This window comes from Leptodactylus fuscus, chromosome 8 (assembly GCF_031893055.1).
Source record: "Leptodactylus fuscus isolate aLepFus1 chromosome 8, aLepFus1.hap2, whole genome shotgun sequence".
In the NCBI taxonomy this organism is placed as follows: domain Eukaryota; kingdom Metazoa; phylum Chordata; class Amphibia; order Anura; family Leptodactylidae; genus Leptodactylus; species Leptodactylus fuscus.
The window spans coordinates 98,084,501-98,107,633 of record NC_134272.1 but is presented as its reverse complement, the minus strand read 5'-3'; the positions used below and the strand labels follow the sequence as shown (position 1 = coordinate 98,107,633).

General features: G+C 49.7%; 1 protein-coding gene across 1 annotated transcript in view; it reads right to left on the bottom strand.

Annotated features, from left to right (window-relative positions):
• The window catches only part of DPP10 (dipeptidyl peptidase like 10), a 206,770-nt gene that overhangs the window by 129,207 nt on the left and 54,430 nt on the right, over positions 1–23,133 (bottom strand). The window contains exons 2-3 of the mRNA XM_075285494.1: positions 13,929–14,043; positions 3,582–3,677 (exon numbers count right to left, since the gene is read on the bottom strand). Coding sequence (XP_075141595.1) covers positions 3,582–3,677; positions 13,929–14,043 — 211 coding nt within the window. The remainder of the gene's footprint in view (positions 1–3,581; positions 3,678–13,928; positions 14,044–23,133) is intronic.

Here is a 23,133-nt window from a genome sequence, read left to right as displayed (position 1 = left end):
TTTACAGATATATTTTAAGATTTTATTTTATTTTATTGTAGATTTCATTATTCTATTAGTCAAACAGTAGAAAGCGACGGATACTGAGAGATTTATATCACCACTAGCTGTATATAGTACCCAGGTTATACCGGCTGTACATATAGAATTATATACAGTATATACCCGGGTTATACCGGCTGTACATATATATAATTATATACAGTATATACCCAGGTTAGACCGGCTGTATATATAGAATTATATACAGTATATACCCAGGTTATACCGGCTGTACATATAGAATTATATATACAGTATATACCCGGGTTATACCGGCTGTACATATAGAATTATATACAGTATATACCCAGGTTATCCGGCTGTACATATATAATTATATACAGTATATACCCAGGTTAGACCGGCTGTATATATAGAATTATATACAGTATATACCCAGGTTATACCGGCTGTACATATAGAATTATATATACAGTATATACCCGGGTTATACCGGCTGTACATATAGAATTATATACAGTATATACCCAGGTTATACCGGCTGTACATATAAAATTATATACAGTATATACCCAGGTTATACCGGCTGTACATATACAATTATATACAGTATATACCCAGGTTATCCTGGCTGTACATATATAATTATATACAGTATATACCCAGGTTAGACCGGCTGTACATATATAATTATATACAGTATATACCCAGGTTATACCGGCTGTACATATAGAATTATATACAGTATATGACCCGGGTTATACCGGCTGTATATATAGAATTATATACAGTATATACCCAGGTTATCCCGGCTGTACATATATAATTATATACAGTATATACCCGGGTTATACCGGCTGTACATATAGAATTATATACAGTATATACCCAGGTTATACCGGCTGTACATATAGAATTATATACAGTATATACCCAGGTTATACCAGCTGTACATATAGAATTATATACAGTATATACCAAGGTTATACCGGCTGTACATATAGAATTATATACAGTATATACCCAGGTTATACCGGCTGTACATATATAATTATATACAGAATATACCCAGGTTAGACCGGCTGTACATATATAATTATATACAGAATATACCCAGGTTAGACCGGCTGTACATATATAATTATATACCCAGGTTATACCAGCTGTACATATATAATTATATACAGTATATACCCAGGTTATACCGGCTGTACATATATAATTATATATCCAGGTTATACCGGCTGTACATATATAATTATATACAGTATATACCCAAGTTTATACCGGCTGTACATATATAATTATATACAGTATATACCCAGGTTATACCAGCTGTACATATAGAATTATATACAGTATATACCAAGGTTATACCGGCTGTACATATATAATTATATACAGTATATACCCAGGTTATACCGGCTGTACATATATAATTATATATCCAGGTTATACCGGCTGTACATATATAATTATATACAGTATATACCCAAGTTATACCGGCTGGCTGTACATATATAATTATATACAGTATATACCCAGGTTATACCGGCTGTACATATATAATTATATACAGTATATACCCAGGTTATACCGGCTGTACATATATAATTATATACAGTATATACCCAGGTTATACCGGCTGTACATATATAATTATATACCCAGGTTATACCAGCTGTACATATATAATTATATACAGTATATACCCAGGTTATACCGGCTGTACATATATAATTATATATCCAGGTTATACCGGCTGTACATATATAATTATATACAGTATATACCCAAGTTATACCGGCTGTACATATATAATTATATACAGTATATACCCAAGTTATACCGGCTGTACATATATAATTATATACAGTATATACCCAGGTTATACCGGCTGTACATATATAATTATATACAGTATATACCCAGGTTATACCGGCTGTACATATATAATTATATACCCAGGTTATACCAGCTGTACATATATAATTATATACAGTATATACCCAGGTTATACCGGCTGTACATATATAATTATATATCCAGGTTATACCGGCTGTACATATATAATTATATACAGTATATACCCAAGTTATACCGGCTGTACATATATAATTATATACAGTATATACCCAGGTTATACCGGCTGTACATATATAATTATATACAGTATATACCCAGGTTATACCGGCTGTACATATATAATTATATACAGTATATACCCAGGTTATACCGGCTGTACATATATAATTATATATCCAGGTTATACCGGCTGTACATATATAATTATATACAGTATATACCCAAGTTATACCGGCTGTACATATATAATTATATACAGTATATACCCAGGTTATACCGGCTGTACATATATAATTATATACAGTATATATCCAGGTTATACCGGCTGTACATATATAATTATATACAGAATATACCCAGGTTTATACCGGCTGTACATATATAATTATATACAGTATATACCCAGGTTATACCGGCTGTACATATATAATTATATACCCAGGTTATACCAGCTGTACATATATAATTATATACAGTATATACCAAGGTTATACCGGCTGTACATATAGAATTATATACAGAATATACCCAGGTTATACCAGCTGTACATATATATAATTATATACAGTATATACCCAGGTTATAGCGACTGTACATATATAATTATATACAGAATATACCCAGGTTATACCGGCTGTACATATATATATATAATTATATACAGTATATACCCAGGTTATACGAGTATGGTTCATATCACTGTATAGCATATGATGTATAGTCTTCCCTAGGATGTATTTTGGGCAGTGACTCCCCTCTGGTTCCTGCTCCTTGGTATAAGGGTTGTCCCATCACAAGGATCCTATCTAGGACTTCTCCTGCTTCAGCACAACGGCTTGGTTTCTCCACTATATTACTATATTCATTTTTTTTTTTTTTTGGACACATCCCTGACTTATCTGCTCATAAGTCAAGTGATGTATCTGCTGCTCTGAGGGGGGAGGGGCTAAGTGCACGGGAGCGAGCCTGGAGGGGGGTGGGGTAGTTTACCCTTTGGGGGGAAGGGGCCACCAATACAGACCCGGCATCCACTGTAATAGAGAGGCGGATGCCAGGGAGGGTTAGACGCCGACACAGGTGCCTGCAACATGGCTATGCTCCTGCCCTGCATGAAGCCTATTCCGGGGAGGGGGGGACGGAGGAGCGGAATAACAGGAGCTCCTGCCGCTGCTGGCTTCATGCAGGGCAGGAGCATAGCCATGTTGCAGGCACCTGTGTCGGCGTCTAACCCTCCCCGGCATCCGCCTCTCTATTACAGCGGGTGCCGGGTCTGTATTGGCATTGTGAAGGCTAGACTGGTCTCACCATCTACGAGCGTGCACGCAGGGCTAGCGGAATCTCACCACTGGCTTTGCATATGTGACCCCGCCCACCAATGATGCAACAAAGCAGGAAGACAGAAGATTTTACAGCACTGAAGACTGGTGAGTATGCGACGTGGGAATACCCCTTTAAGTCTCTGCTACTCGGCATAGTGGTTGCTGTTCACCTACCATTAATCCACCTGGGCTCAGGATTATGGGTCGTAAATTCTTTCCTGAAGAGGTCGTCCAGGGTCAGGATCTTCTCCGGAGTATTTGTCATTTCATCTGGAACCCAACAAAAAATATATTGAGATTTGTGATTTAGTCAGCACCACTAATACTTGTGTGTCAGTAATAACTGGAGGGGGCGCTATGTGTGGCAGTAATAACTGGAGGGGGCGCTGTGTGTAATAGGTGTAGGGGGCGCTGTGTGTAATAGGTGTAGGGGGCGCTGTGTGTAATAGGTGTAGGGGGCGCTGTGTGTAATAGGTGTAGGGGGCGCTATGTGTAATAGGTGTAGGGGGGGCTATGTGTGGCAGTAATAACTGGAGGGGGTGCTATATGTGGCAGTAATAACTGGAGGGGGCGCTATGTGTAATAGGTGTAGGGGGCGCTGTGTGTAATAGGTGTAGGGGGGGGCTGTGTGTAATAGGTGTAGGGGGCGCTGTGTGTAATAGGTGTAGGGGGCGCTGTGTGTAATAGGTGTAGGGGGCGCTGTGTGTAATAGGTGTAGGGGGCGCTGTGTGTAATAGGTGTAGGGGGCGCTGTGTGTAATAGGTGTAGGGGGCGCTGTGTGTAATAGGTGTAGGGGGGGCTGTGTGTAATAGGTGTAGGGGGCGCTGTGTGTAATAGGTGTAGGGGGCGCTGTGTGTAATAGGTGTAGGGGGCGCTGTGTGTAATAGGTGTAGGGGGCGCTGTGTGTAATAGGTGTAGGGGGGGCTGTGTGTAATAGGTGTAGGGGGCGCTGTGTGTAATAGGTGTAGGGGGCGCTGTGTGTAATAGGTGTAGGGGGCGCTGTGTGTAATAGGTGTCGGGGGCGCTGTGTGTAATAGGTGTAGGGGGCGCTGTGTGTAATAGGTGTAGGGGGGGCTGTGTGTAATAGGTGTAGGGGGCGCTGTGTGTAATAGGTGTAGGGGGCGCTGTGTGTAATAGGTGTAGGGGGCGCTGTGTGTAATAGGTGTAGGGGGCGCTGTGTGTAATAGGTGTAGGGGGCGCTGTGTGTAATAGGTGTAGGGGGCGCTGTGTGTAATAGGTGTAGGGGGCGCTGTGTGTAATAGGTGTAGGGGGCGCTGTGTGTAATAGGTGTAGGGGGCGCTGTGTGTAATAGGTGTAGGGGGCGCTGTGTGTAATAGGTGTAGGGGGGGGCTCTGTGTAATAGGTGTAGGGGGGGCTCTGTGTAATAGGTGTAGGGGGCGCTGTGTGTAATAGGTGTAGGGGGCGCTGTGTGTAATAGGTGTAGGGGGCGCTGTGTGTAATAGGTGTAGGGGGCGCTGTGTGTAATAGGTGTAGGGGGGGCTGTGTGTAATAGGTGTAGGGGGCGCTGTGTGTAATAGGTGTAGGGGGCGCTGTGTGTAATAGGTGTAGGGGGCGCTGTGTGTAATAGGTGTAGGGGGCGCTGTGTGTAATAGGTGTAGGGGGCGCTGTGTGTAATAGGTGTAGGGGGCGCTGTGTGTAATAGGTGTCGGGGGCGCTGTGTGTAATAGGTATAGGGGGGCGCTGTGTGTAATAGGTGTAGGGGGGGGGCTATGTGTGGCAGTAATAACTGGAGGGGGCGCTGTGTGTAATCGGTGTAGGGGGCGCTATGTGTAATAGGTGTAGGGGGCGCTGTGTGTAATAGGTGTAGGGGGCGCTGTGTGTAATAGGTGTAGGGGGCGCTGTGTGTAATAGGTGTAGGGGGCGCTGTGTGTAATAGTAGGGGGCGCTGTGTGTAATAGGTGTAGGGGGCGCTGTGTGTAATAGGTGTAGGGGGCGCTGTGTGTAATAGGTGTAGGGGGCGCTGTGTGTAATAGGTGTAGGGGGCGCTGTGTGTAATAGGTGTAGGGGGCGCTGTGTGTAATAGGTGTAGGGGGGCGCTGTGTGTAATAGGTGTAGGGGGCGCTGTGTGTAATAGGTGTCGGGGGCGCTGTGTGTAATAGGTATAGGGGGGGGCGCTGTGTGTAATAGGTGTAGGGGGGGGCTATGTGTGGCAGTAATAACTGGAGGGGGCGCTGTGTGTAATCGGTGTAGGGGGCGCTATGTGTAATAGGTGTAGGGGGGGCTGTGTGTAATAGGTGTAGGGGGCGCTGTGTGTAATAGGTGTAGGGGGCGCTGTGTGTAATAGGTGTAGGGGGGTGCTGTGTGTAATAGGTGTAGGGGGGGGCTATGTGTGGCAGTAATAACTGGAGGGGGCGCTGTGTGTAATCGGTGTAGGGGGCGCTATGTGTAATAGGTGTAGGGGGCGCTGTGTGTAATAGGTGTAGGGGGCGCTGTGTGTAATAGGTGTAGGGGGCGCTATGTGTAATAGGTGTAGGGGGGCTGTGTGTAATAGGTGTAGGGGGCGCTGTGTGTAATAGGTGTAGGGGGGCGCTGTGTGTAATAGGTGTAGGGGGCGCTGTGTGTAATAGGTGTAGGGGGCGCTGTGTGTAATAGGTGTCGGGGGCGCTGTGTGTAATCGGTGTAGGGGGCGCTGTGTGTAATAGGTGTAGGGGGCGCTGTGTGTAATAGGTGTAGGGGGGGCTATGTGTGGCAGTAATAACTGGAGGGGGCGCTATGTGTAATAGGTGTAGGGGGGGCTATGTGTAATAGGTGTAGGGGGGGCTGTGTGTAATAGGTGTAGGGGGCGCTGTGTGTAATAGGTGTAGGGGGCGCTGTGTGTAATAGGTGTAGGGGGCGCTATGTGTAATAGGTGTAGGGGGCGCTGTGTGTAATAGGTGTAGGGGGCGCTGTGTGTAATAGGTGTAGGGGGCGCTGTGTGTAATAGGTGTAGGGGGCGCTGTGTGTAATAGGTGTAGGGGGCGCTGTGTGTAATAGGTGTAGGGGGCGCTGTGTGTAATAGGTGTAGGGGGGGCTGTGTGTAATAGGTGTAGGGGGCGCTGTGTGTAATAGGTGTAGGGGGCGCTGTGTGTAATAGGTGTAGGGGGCGCTGTGTGTAATAGGTGTCGGGGGCGCTGTGTGTAATAGGTGTCGGGGGCGCTGTGTGTAATAGGTGTAGGGGGCGCTGTGTGTAATAGGTGTAGGGGGGCGCTGTGTGTAATAGGTGTAGGGGGCGCTGTGTGTAATAGGTGTAGGGGGCGCTGTGTGTAATAGGTGTAGGGGGCGCTGTGTGTAATAGGTGTAGGGGGCGCTGTGTGTAATAGGTGTAGGGGGGGCTCTGTGTAATAGGTGTAGGGGGCGCTATGTGTAATAGGTGTAGGGGGCGCTGTGTGTAATAGGTGTAGGGGGCGCTGTGTGTAATAGGTGTAGGGGGCGCTGTGTGTAATAGGTGTAGGGGGCGCTATGTGTAATAGGTGTAGGGGGGGCTATGTGTGGCAGTAATAACTGGAGGGGGGTGCTATGTGTAATAGGTATAGGGGGCGCTGTGTGTAATAGGTGTAGGGGCGCTCTGTGTAATAGGTGTCGGGGGCGCTGTGTGTAATAGGTGTAGGGGGCGCTGTGTGTAATAGGTGTAGGGGGCGCTGTGTGTAATAGGTGTAGGGGGCGCTGTGTGTAATAGGTGTAGGGGGCGCTGTGTGTAATAGGTGTAGGGGGCGCTGTGTGTAATAGGTGTAGGGGGCGCTGTGTGTAATAGGTGTAGGGGGGGCTGTGTGTAATAGGTGTAGGGGGGGCTGTGTGTAATAGGTGTAGGGGGCGCTCTGTGTAATAGGTGTAGGGGGCGCTGTGTGTAATAGGTGTAGGGGGCGCTGTGTGTAATAGGTGTAGGGGGCGCTGTGTGTAATAGGTGTAGGGGGCGCTGTGTGTAATAGGTGTAGGGGGCGCTGTGTGTAATAGGTGTAGGGGGCGCTGTGTGTAATAGGTGTAGGGGGCGCTGTGTGTAATAGGTGTAGGGGGCGCTGTGTGTAATAGGTGTAGGGGGGGCTGTGTGTAATAGGTGTAGGGGGGGCTGTGTGTAATAGGTGTAGGGGGCGCTGTGTGTAATAGGTGTAGGGGGCGCTGTGTGTAATAGGTGTAGGGGGCGCTGTGTGTAATAGGTGTAGGGGGGGCTGTGTGTAATAGGTGTAGGGGGCGCTGTGTGTAATAGGTGTAGGGGCGCTGTGTGTAATAGGTGTAGGGGGCGCTGTGTGTAATAGGTGTAGGGGGCGCTGTGTGTAATAGGTGTAGGGGGCGCTGTGTGTAATAGGTGTAGGGGGCGCTGTGTGTAATAGGTGTAGGGGGCGCTGTGTGTAATAGGTGTAGGGGGGGCTCTGTGTAATAGGTGTAGGGGGGGCTCTGTGTAATAGGTGTAGGGGGCGCTGTGTGTAATAGGTGTAGGGGGCGCTGTGTGTAATAGGTGTAGGGGGCGCTGTGTGTAATAGGTGTAGGGGCGCTGTGTGTAATAGGTGTAGGGGGCGCTGTGTGTAATAGGTGTAGGGGGCGCTGTGTGTAATAGGTGTAGGGGGCGCTGTGTGTAATAGGTGTAGGGGGCGCTGTGTGTAATAGGTGTAGGGGGCGCTGTGTGTAATAGGTGTAGGGGGCGCTGTGTGTAATAGGTGTAGGGGGCGCTGTGTGTAATAGGTGTAGGGGGCGCTGTGTGTAATAGGTGTAGGGGGCGCTGTGTGTAATAGGTGTAGGGGGCGCTGTGTGTAATAGGTGTAGGGGGCGCTGTGTGTAATAGGTGTAGGGGCGCTGTGTGTAATAGGTGTAGGGGGCGCTGTGTGTAATAGGTGTAGGGGGCGCTGTGTGTAATAGGTGTAGGGGGCGCTGTGTGTAATAGGTGTAGGGGGCGCTGTGTGTAATCGGTGTAGGGGGCGCTGTGTGTAATAGGTGTAGGGGGCGCTGTGTGTAATAGGTGTAGGGGGGGCTCTGTGTAATAGGTGTAGGGGGCGCTGTGTGTAATAGGTATAGGGGGCGCTGTGTGTAATAGGTATAGGGGGCGCTGTGTGTAATAGGTGTAGGGGGGGCTCTGTGTAATAGGTGTAGGGGGGGGCTATGTGTGGCAGTAATAACTGGAGGGGGCGCTGTGTGTAATAGGTGTAGGGGGCGCTGTGTGTAATAGGTGTAGGGGGCGCTGTGTGTAATAGGTGTAGGGGGCGCTGTGTGTAATAGGTGTAGGGGGCGCTGTGTGTAATAGGTGTAGGGGGCGCTGTGTGTAATAGGTGTAGGGGGCGCTGTGTGTAATAGGTGTAGGGGGCGCTGTGTGTAATAGGTGTAGGGGGCGCTGTGTGTAATAGGTGTAGGGGGCGCTGTGTGTAATAGGTGTAGGGGGCGCTGTGTGTAATAGGTGTAGGGGGCGCTGTGTGTAATAGGTGTAGGGGGCGCTGTGTGTAATAGGTGTAGGGGGCGCTGTGTGTAATAGGTGTAGGGGGCGCTGTGTGTAATAGGTGTAGGGGGCGCTGTGTGTAATAGGTGTAGGGGGCGCTGTGTGTAATAGGTGTAGGGGGCGCTGTGTGTAATAGGTGTAGGGGGCGCTGTGTGTAATAGGTGTAGGGGGCGCTGTGTGTAATAGGTGTAGGGGGGGCTGTGTGTAATAGGTGTAGGGGGCGCTGTGTGTAATAGGTGTAGGGGGCGCTGTGTGTAATAGGTGTAGGGGGCGCTGTGTGTAATAGGTGTAGGGGGCGCTGTGTGTAATAGGTGTAGGGGGGGGCTATGTGTGGCAGTAATAACTGGAGGGGGCGCTGTGTGTAATAGGTGTAGGGGGCGCTGTGTGTAATAGGTGTAGGGGGCGCTGTGTGTAATAGGTATAGGGGGCGCTGTGTGTAATAGGTGTAGGGGGGGCTCTGTGTAATAGGTGTAGGGGGGGGCTATGTGTGGCAGTAATAACTGGAGGGGGCGCTGTGTGTAATAGGTGTAGGGGGCGCTGTGTGTAATAGGTGTAGGGGGCGCTGTGTGTAATAGGTGTAGGGGGCGCTGTGTGTAATAGGTGTAGGGGGGGCTATGTGTAATAGGTGTAGGGGGCGCTGTGTGTAATCGGTGTAGGGGGCGCTGTGTGTAATAGGTGTAGGGGGCGCTGTGTGTAATAGGTGTAGGGGGCGCTATGTGTAATAGGTGTAGGGGGGGCTATGTGTAATAGGTGTAGGGGGCGCTGTGTGTAATAGGTGTCGGGGGCGCTGTGTGTAATAGGTATAGGGGGCGCTGTGTGTAATAGGTGTAGGGGGCGCTGTGTGTAATAGGTGTAGGGGGCGCTGTGTGTAATAGGTGTAGGGGGCGCTGTGTGTAATAGGTGTAGGGGGCGCTGTGTGTAATCGGTGTAGGGGGCGCTGTGTGTAATAGGTGTAGGGGGCGCTGTGTGTAATAGGTGTAGGGGGCGCTGTGTGTAATAGGTGTAGGGGGCGCTGTGTGTAATAGGTGTAGGGGGCGCTGTGTGTAATAGGTGTAGGGGGCGCTGTGTGTAATAGGTGTAGGGGGCGCTGTGTGTAATAGGTGTAGGGGGCGCTGTGTGTAATAGGTGTAGGGGGCGCTGTGTGTAATAGGTGTAGGGGGCGCTGTGTGTAATAGGTGTAGGGGGCGCTGTGTGTAATAGGTGTAGGGGCGCTGTGTGTAATAGGTGTAGGGGGCGCTGTGTGTAATAGGTGTAGGGGGCGCTGTGTGTAATAGGTGTAGGGGGCGCTGTGTGTAATAGGTGTAGGGGGCGCTGTGTGTAATAGGTGTAGGGGGGGCTATGTGTGGCAGTAATAACTGGAGGGGGCGCTGTGTGTAATCGGTGTAGGGGGCGCTATGTGTAATAGGTGTAGGGGGGGCTATGTGTGGCAGTAATAACTGGAGGGGGCGCTATGTGTAATAGGTGTAGGGGGGGCTGTGTGTAATAGGTGTAGGGGGCGCTGTGTGTAATAGGTGTAGGGGGCGCTGTGTGTAATAGGTGTAGGGGGCGCTGTGTGTAATAGGTGTCGGGGGCGCTGTGTGTAATAGGTGTAGGGGGCGCTGTGTGTAATAGGTGTAGGGGGCGCTGTGTGTAATAGGTGTAGGGGGCGCTGTGTGTAATAGGTGTAGGGGGCGCTGTGTGTAATAGGTGTAGGGGGCGCTGTGTGTAATAGGTGTAGGGGGCGCTGTGTGTAATAGGTGTAGGGGGCGCTGTGTGTAATAGGTTGACGGGGGCGCTGTGTGTAATAGGTGTAGGGGGCGCTGTGTGTAATAGGTGTAGGGGGCGCTGTGTGTAATAGGTGTAGGGGGCGCTGTGTGTAATAGGTGTAGGGGGCGCTGTGTGTAATAGGTGTAGGGGGCGCTGTGTGTAATAGGTTGACGGGGGCGCTGTGTGTAATAGGTGTAGGGGGCGCTGTGTGTAATAGGTGTAGGGGGCGCTGTGTGTAATAGGTGTAGGGGGCGCTATGTGTAATAGGTGTCGGGGGCGCTGTGTGTAATCGGTGTAGGGGGCGCTGTGTGTAATCGGTGTAGGGGGCGCTGTGTGTAATAGGTGTAGGGGGCGCTGTGTGTAATAGGTGTAGGGGGCGCTGTGTGTAATAGGTGTCGGGGGCGCTGTGTGTAATAGGTGTAGGGGGCGCTGTGTGTAATAGGTGTAGGGGGCGCTGTGTGTAATAGGTGTAGGGGGCGCTGTGTGTAATAGGTGTAGGGGCGCTGTGTGTAATAGGTGTAGGGGGCGCTGTGTGTAATAGGTGTAGGGGGCGCTGTGTGTAATAGGTGTAGGGGGCGCTGTGTGTAATAGGTGTAGGGGGCGCTGTGTGTAATAGGTGTAGGGGGCGCTGTGTGTAATAGGTGTAGGGGGCGCTGTGTGTAATAGGTGTAGGGGGCGCTGTGTGTAATAGGTGTAGGGGGCGCTGTGTGTAATAGGTGTAGGGGGCGCTGTGTGTAATAGGTGTAGGGGGCGCTGTGTGTAATAGGTGTAGGGGGCGCTGTGTGTAATAGGTGTAGGGGGGGCTGTGTGTAATAGGTGTAGGGGGCGCTGTGTGTAATAGGTGTAGGGGGCGCTGTGTGTAATAGGTGTAGGGGGCGCTGTGTGTAATAGGTGTAGGGGGCGCTGTGTGTAATAGGTGTAGGGGGGGCTGTGTGTAATAGGTGTAGGGGGCGCTGTGTGTAATAGGTGTAGGGGGCGCTGTGTGTAATAGGTGTAGGGGGCGCTGTGTGTAATAGGTGTAGGGGGCGCTGTGTGTAATAGGTGTAGGGGGCGCTGTGTGTAATAGGTGTAGGGGGCGCTGTGTGTAATAGGTGTAGGGGGCGCTGTGTGTAATAGGTGTAGGGGGGGCTGTGTGTAATAGGTGTAGGGGGGGCTGTGTGTAATAGGTGTAGGGGGCGCTGTGTGTAATAGGTGTAGGGGGGGCTGTGTGTAATAGGTGTAGGGGGCGCTATGTGTAATAGGTGTAGGGGGCGCTGTGTGTAATAGGTGTAGGGGGCGCTGTGTGTAATAGGTGTAGGGGGGGCTGTGTGTAATAGGTGTAGGGGGGGCTGTGTGTAATAGGTGTAGGGGGCGCTGTGTGTAATAGGTGTAGGGGGCGCTGTGTGTAATAGGTGTAGGGGGCGCTGTGTGTAATAGGTGTAGGGGGGGGCTATGTGTGGCAGTAATAACTGGAGGGGGCGCTGTGTGTAATAGGTGTAGGGGGCGCTGTGTGTAATAGGTGTAGGGGGCGCTGTGTGTAATAGGTGTAGGGGGCGCTGTGTGTAATAGGTGTAGGGGGCGCTGTGTGTAATAGGTGTAGGGGGCGCTGTGTGTAATAGGTGTAGGGGGGGCTGTGTGTAATAGGTGTAGGGGGGGCTGTGTGTAATAGGTGTAGGGGGGGCTCTGTGTAATAGGTGTAGGGGGCGCTGTGTGTAATAGGTGTAGGGGGCGCTGTGTGTAATAGGTGTAGGGGCGCTGTGTGTAATAGGTGTAGGGGGCGCTGTGTGTAATAGGTGTAGGGGGGGCTGTGTGTAATAGGTGTAGGGGGCGCTGTGTGTAATAGGTGTAGGGGGCGCTGTGTGTAATAGGTGTAGGGGGCGCTGTGTGTAATAGGTGTAGGGGGCGCTGTGTGTAATAGGTGTAGGGGGCGCTGTGTGTAATAGGTGTAGGGGGCGCTGTGTGTAATAGGTGTAGGGGGCGCTGTGTGTAATAGGTGTAGGGGGCGCTGTGTGTAATAGGTGTAGGGGGCGCTGTGTGTAATAGGTGTAGGGGGCGCTGTGTGTAATAGGTGTAGGGGGCGCTGTGTGTAATAGGTGTAGGGGGCGCTGTGTGTAATAGGTGTAGGGGGCGCTGTGTGTAATAGGTGTAGGGGGCGCTGTGTGTAATAGGTGTAGGGGGCGCTGTGTGTAATAGGTGTAGGGGGCGCTGTGTGTAATAGGTGTAGGGGGCGCTGTGTGTAATAGGTGTCGGGGGCGCTGTGTGTAATAGGTGTAGGGGGGGCTATGTGTAATAGGTGTAGGGGGCGCTGTGTGTAATAGGTGTAGGGGGGGCTGTGTGTAATAGGTGTAGGGGGCGCTGTGTGTAATAGGTGTCGGGGGCGCTGTGTGTAATAGGTGTAGGGGGGGCTATGTGTAATAGGTGTCGGGGGCGCTGTGTGTAATAGGTGTAGGGGGGGCTGTGTGTAATAGGTGTAGGGGGCGCTGTGTGTAATAGGTGTAGGGGGCGCTGTGTGTAATAGGTGTAGGGGGCGCTGTGTGTAATAGGTGTAGGGGGCGCTGTGTGTAATAGGTGTAGGGGGCGCTGTGTGTAATAGGTGTAGGGGGCGCTGTGTGTAATAGGTGTAGGGGGCGCTGTGTGTAATAGGTTGACGGGGGCGCTGTGTGTAATAGGTGTAGGGGGCGCTGTGTGTAATAGGTGTAGGGGGCGCTGTGTGTAATAGGTGTAGGGGGGGCTGTGTGTAATAGGTGTAGGGGGCGCTGTGTGTAATAGGTGTCGGGGGCGCTGTGTGTAATAGGTGTAGGGGGGGCTGTGTGTAATAGGTATAGGGGGCGCTGTGTGTAATAGGTGTAGGGGGCGCTGTGTGTAATAGGTGTAGGGGGCGCTGTGTGTAATAGGTGTAGGGGGCGCTGTGTGTAATAGGTGTAGGGGGCGCTGTGTGTAATAGGTGTAGGGGGCGCTGTGTGTAATAGGTGTAGGGGGCGCTGTGTGTAATAGGTGTAGGGGGCGCTGTGTGTAATAGGTGTAGGGGGCGCTGTGTGTAATAGGTGTAGGGGGGGCTGTGTGTAATAGGTGTAGGGGGCGCTGTGTGTAATAGGTGTAGGGGGCGCTGTGTGTAATAGGTGTAGGGGGCGCTGTGTGTAATAGGTGTAGGGAGGGCTATGTGTAATAGGTGTAGGGGGCGCTGTGTGTAATAGGTGTAGGGGGCGCTGTGTGTAATAGGTGTAGGGGGCGCTGTGTGTAATAGGTGTAGGGGGCGCTGTGTGTAATAGGTGTAGGGGGCGCTGTGTGTAATAGGTGTAGGGGGCGCTGTGTGTAATAGGTGTAGGGGGCGCTGTGTGTATCAGGTGGGCGGCTATTATACACATTCTATTACTTACCTGGAGTCAGGAGAATGACTGACATGGTGATCAGTGAGCAGACGACCAGTATGACCAGCAGGGCGATGGCTATGCCCTTCCAGTTCCTCTGGGGGGGGCTGCTGCTTCCCATCTCCTAGACACACACAAGAAGCCACAGGGTTAATGTCTATAAGGTCAGAGGTCATGGCCCAGGAAGAAAACAAGATGCATCCAAGCATGTGACTATATATACAGGATGGGGCCCAAATATCATCTCTGACCCCAGAGTGCCCAGATATAAGAGTGGAGCCCTATCAGGTATCATCACCCCACCATTGCTGCACCCCATAATCACAGTCGCCATAGCTCTGCTGTAATACTGAATGCTATATGATTATTATCTATTTCATCCTCCTCTGCTCCGTCCCTGAACTCTATTCTATCATTTCCATGTCTTCTTCTCTGCACTCGTCTCAGTCTTTGCTCCTCACTGATCTTATGGCTGTTCCTTGTCTCCGCCGCTCTCCTCATGTGTCACAGTTTGTAGATTAATTAGTTAACAACTTAAATTAGTGCTAGTTCTATAGCTGAGCGCTCCTATATAAGTAGATACAGCTTATGGGGGAGCATTTCATTTGCAGCGTGCATCTTAACCAAAGGGCACCTATACCTGGCACCTATACCTGGCACGGAACAGGCTAACCATGGCAGAACACCAGGTAATTTACAATCTAAAACAACAAGTTACCACATGGAATCCTATAGCTACACTGTCTCTTACTATCTTAGCCATTGTCTCACTGCAGTCCTCTCCTCCATCTCTACCACCCGTATACACTATACATATCAGTCCTCTCCTCCATCTCTACCACCAGTATACACTATACATATCAGACCTCTCCTCCATCTCTACCACCCGTATACACTATACATATCAGACCTCTCCTCCATCTCTACCACCAGTATACACTATACATATCAGACCTCTCCTCCATCTCTACCACCCGTATACACTATACATATCAGTCCTCTCCTCCATCTCTACCACCAGTACACTATACATATCAGACCTCTCCTCCATCTCTACCACCAGTATACACTATACATATCAGACCTCTCCTCCATCTCTACCACCAGTATACACTATACAGATCAGTCCTCTCCTCCATCTCTACCACCAGTATACACTATACAGATCAGACCTCTCCTCCATCTCTACCACCAGTACACTATACATATCAGACCTCTCCTCCATCTCTACCACCAGTATACACTATACATATCAGTCCTCTCCTCCATCTCTACCACCCGTATACACTATACATATCAGTCCTCTCCTCCATCTCTACCACCAGTACACTATACATATCAGACCTCTCCTCCATCTCTACCACCAGTATACACTATACATATCAGACCTCTCCTCCATCTCTACCACCAGTATACACTATACATATCAGTCCTCTCCTCCATCTCTACCACCAGTATACACTATACATATCAGACCTCTCCTCCATCTCTACCACCAGTATACACTATACATATCAGTCCTCTCCTCCATCTCTACCACCAGTATACACTATACATATCAGACCTCTCCTCCATCTCTACCACCAGTATACACTATACATATCAGACCTCTCCTCCATCTCTACCACCAGTATACACTATACATATCAGACCTCTCCTCCATCTCTACCACCAGTATACACTATACATATCAGACCTCTCCTCCATCTCTACCACCAGTATACACTATACATATCAGACCTCTCCTCCATCTCTACCACCAGTATACACTATACATATCAGACCTCTCCTCCATCTCTACCACCAGTACACTATACATATCAGTCCTCTCCTCCATCTCTACCACCAGTATACACTATACATATCAGTCCTCTCCTCCATCTCTACCACCAGTACACTATACATATCAGACCTCTCCTCCATCTCTACCACCAGTATACACTATACATATCAGTCCTCTCCTCCATCTCTACCACCAGTATACACTATACATATCAGACCTCTCCTCCATCTCTACCACCAGTACACTATACATATCAGTCCTCTCCTCCATCTCTACCACCAGTACACTATACATATCAGACCTCTCCTCCATCTCTACCACCAGTATACACTATACATATCAGTCCTCTCCTCCATCTCTACCACCAGTATACACTATACATATCAGACCTCTCCTCCATCTCTACCACCAGTATACACTATACATATCAGACCTCTCCTCCATCTCTACCACCAGTATACACTATACATATCAGACCTCTCCTCCATCTCTACCACCAGTATACACTATACATATCAGACCTCTCCTCCATCTCTACCACCAGTATACACTATACATATCAGTCCTCTCCTCCATCTCTACCACCAGTACACTATACATATCAGACCTCTCCTCCATCTCTACCACCAGTACACTATACATATCAGACCTCTCCTCCATCTCTACCACCAGTACACTATACATATCAGTCCTCTCCTCCATCTCTACCATCAGTATACGCTATACATATCAGTCCTCTCCTCCTCTACCACCAGTATACGCTATACATATCAGACCTCTCCTCCATCTCTACCACCAGTATACACTATACATATCAGACCTCTCCTCCATCTCTACCACCAGTATACACTATACATATCAGACCTCTCCTCCATCTCTACCACCAGTATACACTATACATATCAGTCCTCTCCTCCATCTCTACCACCAGTATACACTATACATATCAGTCCTCTCCTCCATCTCTACCACCAGTATACACTATACATATCAGACCTCTCCTCCATCTCTACCACCAGTATACACTATACATATCAGACCTCTCCTCCATCTCTACCACCAGTATACACTATACATATCAGACCTCTCCTCCATCTCTACCACCAGTATACACTATACATATCAGACCTCTCCTCCATCTCTACCACCAGTATACACTATACATATCAGACCTCTCCTCCATCTCTACCACCAGTACACTATACATGTCAGTCCTCTCCTCCATCTCTACCACCAGTACACTATACATATCAGTCCTCTCCTCCATCTCTACCACCAGTATACACTATACATATCAGTCCTCTCCTCCATCTCTACCACCAGTATACACTATACATATCAGACCTCTCCTCCATCTCTACCACCAGTATACACCATCCATATCAGTCCCTCTTTTCTTCCTTCTCCCATGTACAGCTCTCACACACTTTTCACACTCTGTAATCATCCCTTTATTTCTTTTAGCAGTGACACTAAACATAAGCGCCCCCATAAATCCCTGAACCACCTTCTGTCTCTGTCCATGTTACTCCTCCTCGCTGCTGGGGACATCTCTCCTAATCCCGGCCCTCCTTCCTTCACTAACTCTTCTCCCTGCACACATAGAAGGCCTACAAGCCTCATCAGTATTCACCACGTTCATTCCCCTCATCTCTCCCCCGTCTCTTACCTGCTCTCTCTGGAACGCCCGCTCAGTGTGTAACAAACTAGAATATATTAATGACTTATTCCTTAGTAAATCCCTCGGCCTGATCGCCCTTACTGAGCCCTGGATCCAGCAGGCAGATACGGCCTCCCCTGCTGCTCTGTCTCATGGTGGCCTACAATTCTCACATACCTCTAGGCCTGATAATAGGCAGGGTGGTGGGGTAGGATTACTTCTGTCACCGCAGTGCATTTTTCAGGCCATTCCCCGGTCCCCTCACTCACATTCTCCTCATTTGAAGTCCATGCTATCAGACTTTTCCGCCCACTCTCCTTACGTGTAGCTGTGATCTACCGTCCCCGTCCACCTGGCTCACCCTACCAATTTTTGGACCACTTTGCTTCTTGGCTTCCCCACTTACTATCCTGGTCTATTCCTACCCTCATCATGGGTGACTGTAACATCCCTATTGCCCCGCTCACTCCCCAGCTGCCTCACAGTTTCTCTCATTAACCACTTCTTTTGGTCTTTCACAATGTTCTTCTTCTGCCACACATGTAGGTGGAAACACGATTGATCTAGTCTTCCATCGACTCCTCACAGTTTCTAAATTTACTAACTCTTCTCTGCCGCTCTCTGATCATAACCTTCTGTCTCTCACCATCAGTGCCCTCTCCCCTTCACAAGATACCCCTACCCATCACACATATAGGAACTTACATACTATCGACACCCAGCACCTCTCAGATACTCTACAGTCCTCCCTGTCCCCCATCTCCTCAATCTCCTGTCCCAATCTGGCCACCAGTCACTATAATGAAACCCTTAAAAATGCATTGGATGAGGTTGCTCCCCCCTCCACTCGTAAAGTCCCACATAGGAGGCAGCAGCCCTGGCACACGCCACAGACACGATTTCTTCAGCGCTGCTCTAGGTGTGCCGAACGTCTCTGAAGAAAATCACGCTCACCTGCAGATTTCCTCCACTTCAAATTTATGCTTAAAACATATAGCTCTGCCCTTCACCTCGCCAAACAAGACTATTTCACCGCCCTCATCTCTTCTCTCTCCAGCAACCCTAAAAGGCTTTTTGAAACCTTTCACTCCTTACTCACACCCAAGGTGCAGACGCCATTCACAGACCTTAGTGCTGATGACCTTGCCACGTATTTCCATGATAAAATTGATAAGATCCGTCAGGAAATAACTGCCCAAGCCCCAGGTGGCATTGATCCCCTCACCTAACATAGTACTGATCCCACCACCTACCATAGCAATGATCCCCTCACCAACCGCACTTCAGACTGTCCATTCTCATCTTTTGAACCTGTTACAGAAGAGGAAGTCTCCCAGCTACTTTCTTCATCTCTCCCTATAACCTGCAGTAGTGACCCCTTCCCCTCACACCTTCTCCAATCTCTGTCGCCTGCTGTCACTACTTGCCTTACTAAAATATTTAACCTCTCTCTCTCTCTTCTGGAATCTTCCCATCCTCCTTCAAGCATGCTGTTATACCTCCGCTATTGAAAAAACCCTCCCTGGACCCGTCCTGTGCTGCTAACTATCGACACGTCTCTAACCTCCCCTTCATCTGTAAACTCTTGGAATGCCTGGTCTATTCTCGTGTAATCCACTATCTCTCTGCTTGACCCCTTACAATCTGGCTTCCGCGCTCTGCACTCTACTGAAACGGCTCTCACAAAAGTCTCCAATGATCTCCTAATGGCTAAATCCAATGGTGACTTCTCTCTTCTTATTCTTCTGGACCTCTCTGCAGCTTGTGACACTGTTGACCATCATCTCCTCCTCACTCTGCTCCGCTCAGTCGGTCTCAATGACACTGCGCTCTCCTGGTTCTCCTCTTATCTCTCAGACCGCACTTTCAGTCTATCATTTGCGGGCTCTGTTTCTTCCCCTCTTTCCCTTGCCGTTGGGGTTCCTCAGGGCTCGGTCCTAGACCCCCTGCTCTTTTCTCTCTACACAGACCCCATTGGACAAACCATCGCCAGATTTGGCTTCAGGTACCATCTTTATGCTGATGACACCCAATTATACACATCTTCCCGTGACATCACCCCTGCACTCATACAGAACACCAGTGACTGTCTCTCTGCTGTCTCTAATATCATGTCCTCGCTCTATCTGACACTAAATCTCTCTAAGACTGAACTACTACTGTTTCCACCATCTAATAGATCTGTCCCTGATATATCCATTGCAGTCTCAGGCCTTACTATAACTCCTAGACAGTAGGCCCGCTGCCTCGGGGTCATGTGTGACGCAGACCTTTCCTTCACCCCTCATATTGAATCACTCGTTCATGTCACCTCCACCTCAAAAACATCTCCAGAATACACCCTTTCCTTACCAGAGATACACTAAAGACACTTATTGTCTCTGATTCATTCTCGCCTTGACTACTGTAACTCCTTACTAATCCGTCTTCCCCTCACTAAACTCTCCCCTCTACAATCTATTCTGAATGCAGCGGCCAGGCTCATCTATCAGGCTAGACGCTACAGCGAGGCCTCTGGTTTGTGCCGGTCACTACAGCGAGGCCTCCGCTCTGTGCCGGTCACTACAGCGAGGCCTCCGCTCTGTGCCGGTCACTACAGCGAGGCCTCCGGTCTGCGCCGGTCGCTACAGCGAGGCCTCCGGTCTGTGCCGGTCGCTACAGCGAGGCCTCCGGTCTGTGCCAGTCACTACAGCGAGGCCTCCGGTCTGTGCCGGTCACTACAGCGAGGCCTCCGGTCTGTGCCGGTCACTACAGCGAGGCCTCCGGTCTGTGCCGGTCACTACAGCGAGGCCTCCGGTCTGTGCCGGTCACTACAGCGAGGCCTCCGGTCTGTGCTGGTCACTACACTGGCTGCCAATTCATTATAGAATAAAATATAAAGTTCTCCCCCTCCCCCACAAGGCTCTCCATAATGCCGCACCTCCCTACATCTCCTCCCTCATCTCTACCGCCCAACCCGTGCTCTCCGCTCACTCAATGACCTAACACTTCCATCCTCTATTATCAGAACCTCCCCCGCTCGTATACAAGACTTCTCCCGAGCTGCACCACTTCTCTGGAATGTTCTACCCCGGACAATCAGAGGAACTCCCAATTTCTACAGCTTTAAGCGCAAACTAAAGACGCATCTTATCAGACCGGCCGATCATAATGTCTAACGTAAACCCTTCTGTACTATAATTAGAAACCCCAAAATCTAGCCCTCCTCTGTCCCCGCTCCCACATTACCCCACATGATATGATGTCATCTGAGGATAACTTTATATGTCCGAGCTCCATCCACATGTTACAGGACACGACTGGTGACGGCTCATAAAGTCTTATGTTTGTGTAATGACAGTCACCTCTATTACAGAAGTGTCTGACCCCTGTATAAGCAATGCCGCCCCTGCTACCTCCTATATCACCCCCTCTACCTCATAGATTGTAAGCTCTTGTGTCACCCCCTCTACCTCATAGAGTGTAAGCTCCTGTGTCACCCCCTCTACCTCATAGATTGTAAGCTCTTGTGTCACCCCCTCTACCTCATAGACTGTAAGCTCTTGTGTCACCCCCTCTACCTCATAGATTGTAAGCTCTTGTGTCACCCCCTCTACCTCATAGACTGTAAGCTCTTGTGTCCCCCCCCTCTACCTCATAGATTGTAAGCTCTTGTGTCACCCCCTCTACCTCATAGATTGTAAGCTCCTGTGTCACCCCCTCTACCTCATAGATTGTAAGCTCTTGTGTCCCCCCCTCTACCTCATAGACTGTAAGCTCTTGTGTCACCCCCTCTACCTCATAGATTGTAAGCTCTTGTGTCCCCCCCTCTACCTCATAGATTGTAAGCTCTTGTGTCACCTCCTCTACCTCATAGACTGTAAGCTCTTGTGTCCCCCCCTCTACCTCATAGATTGTAAGCTCTTGTGTCCCCCCCTCTACCTCATAGATTGTAAGCTCTTGTGTCCCCCCCTCTACCTCATAGACTGTAAGCTCTTGTGTCACCCCCTCTACCTCATAGACTGTAAGCTCTTGTGTCCCCCCCTCTACCTCATAGAGTGTAAGCTCTTGTGTCACCCCCTCTACCTCATAGATTGTAAGCTCTTGTGTCCCCCCTCTACCTCATAGATTGTAAGCTCTTGTGTCCCCCCCCTCTACCTCATAGAGTGTAAGCTCTTGTGTCACCCCCTCTACCTCATAGAGTGTAAGCTCTTGTGTCACCCCCTCTACCTCATAGATTGTAAGCTCGTGTCCCCCCCTCTACCTCATAGACTGTAAGCTCTTGTGTCCCCCCCTCTACCTCATAGATTGTAAGCTCTTGTGTCACCTCCTCTACCTCATAGAGTGTAAGCTCTTGTGTCCCCCTCTCTACCTCATAGATTGTAAGCTCTTGTGTCACCCCCTCTACCTCATAGAGTGTAAGCTCTTGTGTCACCCCCTCTACCTCATAGAGTGTAAGCTCTTGTGTCACCCCCTCTACCTCATAGACTGTAAGCTCTTGTGTCCCCCCCTCTACCTCATAGATTGTAAGCTCTTGTGTCACCCCCTCTACCTCATAGAGTGTAAGCTCTTGTGTCCCCCCCTCTACCTCATAGACTGTAAGCTCTTGTGTCCCCCCCTCTACCTCATAGATTGTAAGCTCTTGTGTCACCTCCTCTACCTCATAGAGTGTAAGCTCTTGTGTCACCCCCTCTACCTCATAGACTGTAAGCTCTTGTGTCCCCCCCTCTACCTCATAGATTGTAAGCTCTTGTGTCCCCCCCTCTACCTCATAGACTGTAAGCTCTTGTGTCCCCCCTCTACCTCATAGACTGTAAGCTCTTGTGTCACCCCCTCTACCTCATAGACTGTAAGCTCTTGTGTCCCCCCCTCTACCTCATAGATTGTAAGCTCTTGTGTCACCCCCTCTACCTCATAGAGTGTAAGCTCTTGTGTCCCCCCCTCTACCTCATAGACTGTAAGCTCTTGTGTCCCCCCCTCTACCTCATAGATTGTAAGCTCTTGTGTCACCCCCTCTACCTCATAGACTGTAAGCTCTTGTGTCCCCCCCTCTACCTCATAGAGTGTAAGCTCTTGTGTCACCCCCTCTACCTCATAGACTGTAAGCTCTTGTGTCACCCCCTCTACCTCATAGAGTGTAAGCTCTTGTGTCCCCCCCTCTACCTCATAGATTGTAAGCTCTTGTGTCCCCCCCTCTACCTCATAGATTGTAAGCTCTTGTGTCCCCCCTCTACCTCATAGATTGTAAGCTCTTGTGTCCCCCCTCTACCTCATAGATTGTAAGCTCTTGTGTCACCTCCTCTACCTCATAGAGTGTAAGCTCTTGTGTCCCCCCTCTACCTCATAGAGTGTAAGCTCTTGTGTCCCCCCTCTACCTCATAGATTGTAAGCTCCTGTGTCCCCCCCTCTACCTCATAGACTGTAAGCTCTTGTGTCACCCCCTCTACCTCATAGATTGTAAGCTCTTGTGTCACCCCCTCTACCTCATAGAGTGTAAGCTCTTGTGTCCCCCCTCTACCTCATAGACTGTAAGCTCTTGTGTCCCCCCCCTCTACCTCATAGATTGTAAGCTCTTGTGTCCCCCCTCTACCTCATAGATTGTAAGCTCTTGTGTCCCCCCTCTACCTCATAGAGTGTAAGCTCTTGTGTCCCCCTCTCTACCTCATAGATTGTAAGCTCTTGTGTCCCCCCCTCTTCCTCATAGATTGTAAGCTCTTGTGTCACCCCCTCTACCTCATAGAGTGTAAGCTCTTGTGTCCCCCCCTCTACCTCATAGATTGTAAGCTCTTGTG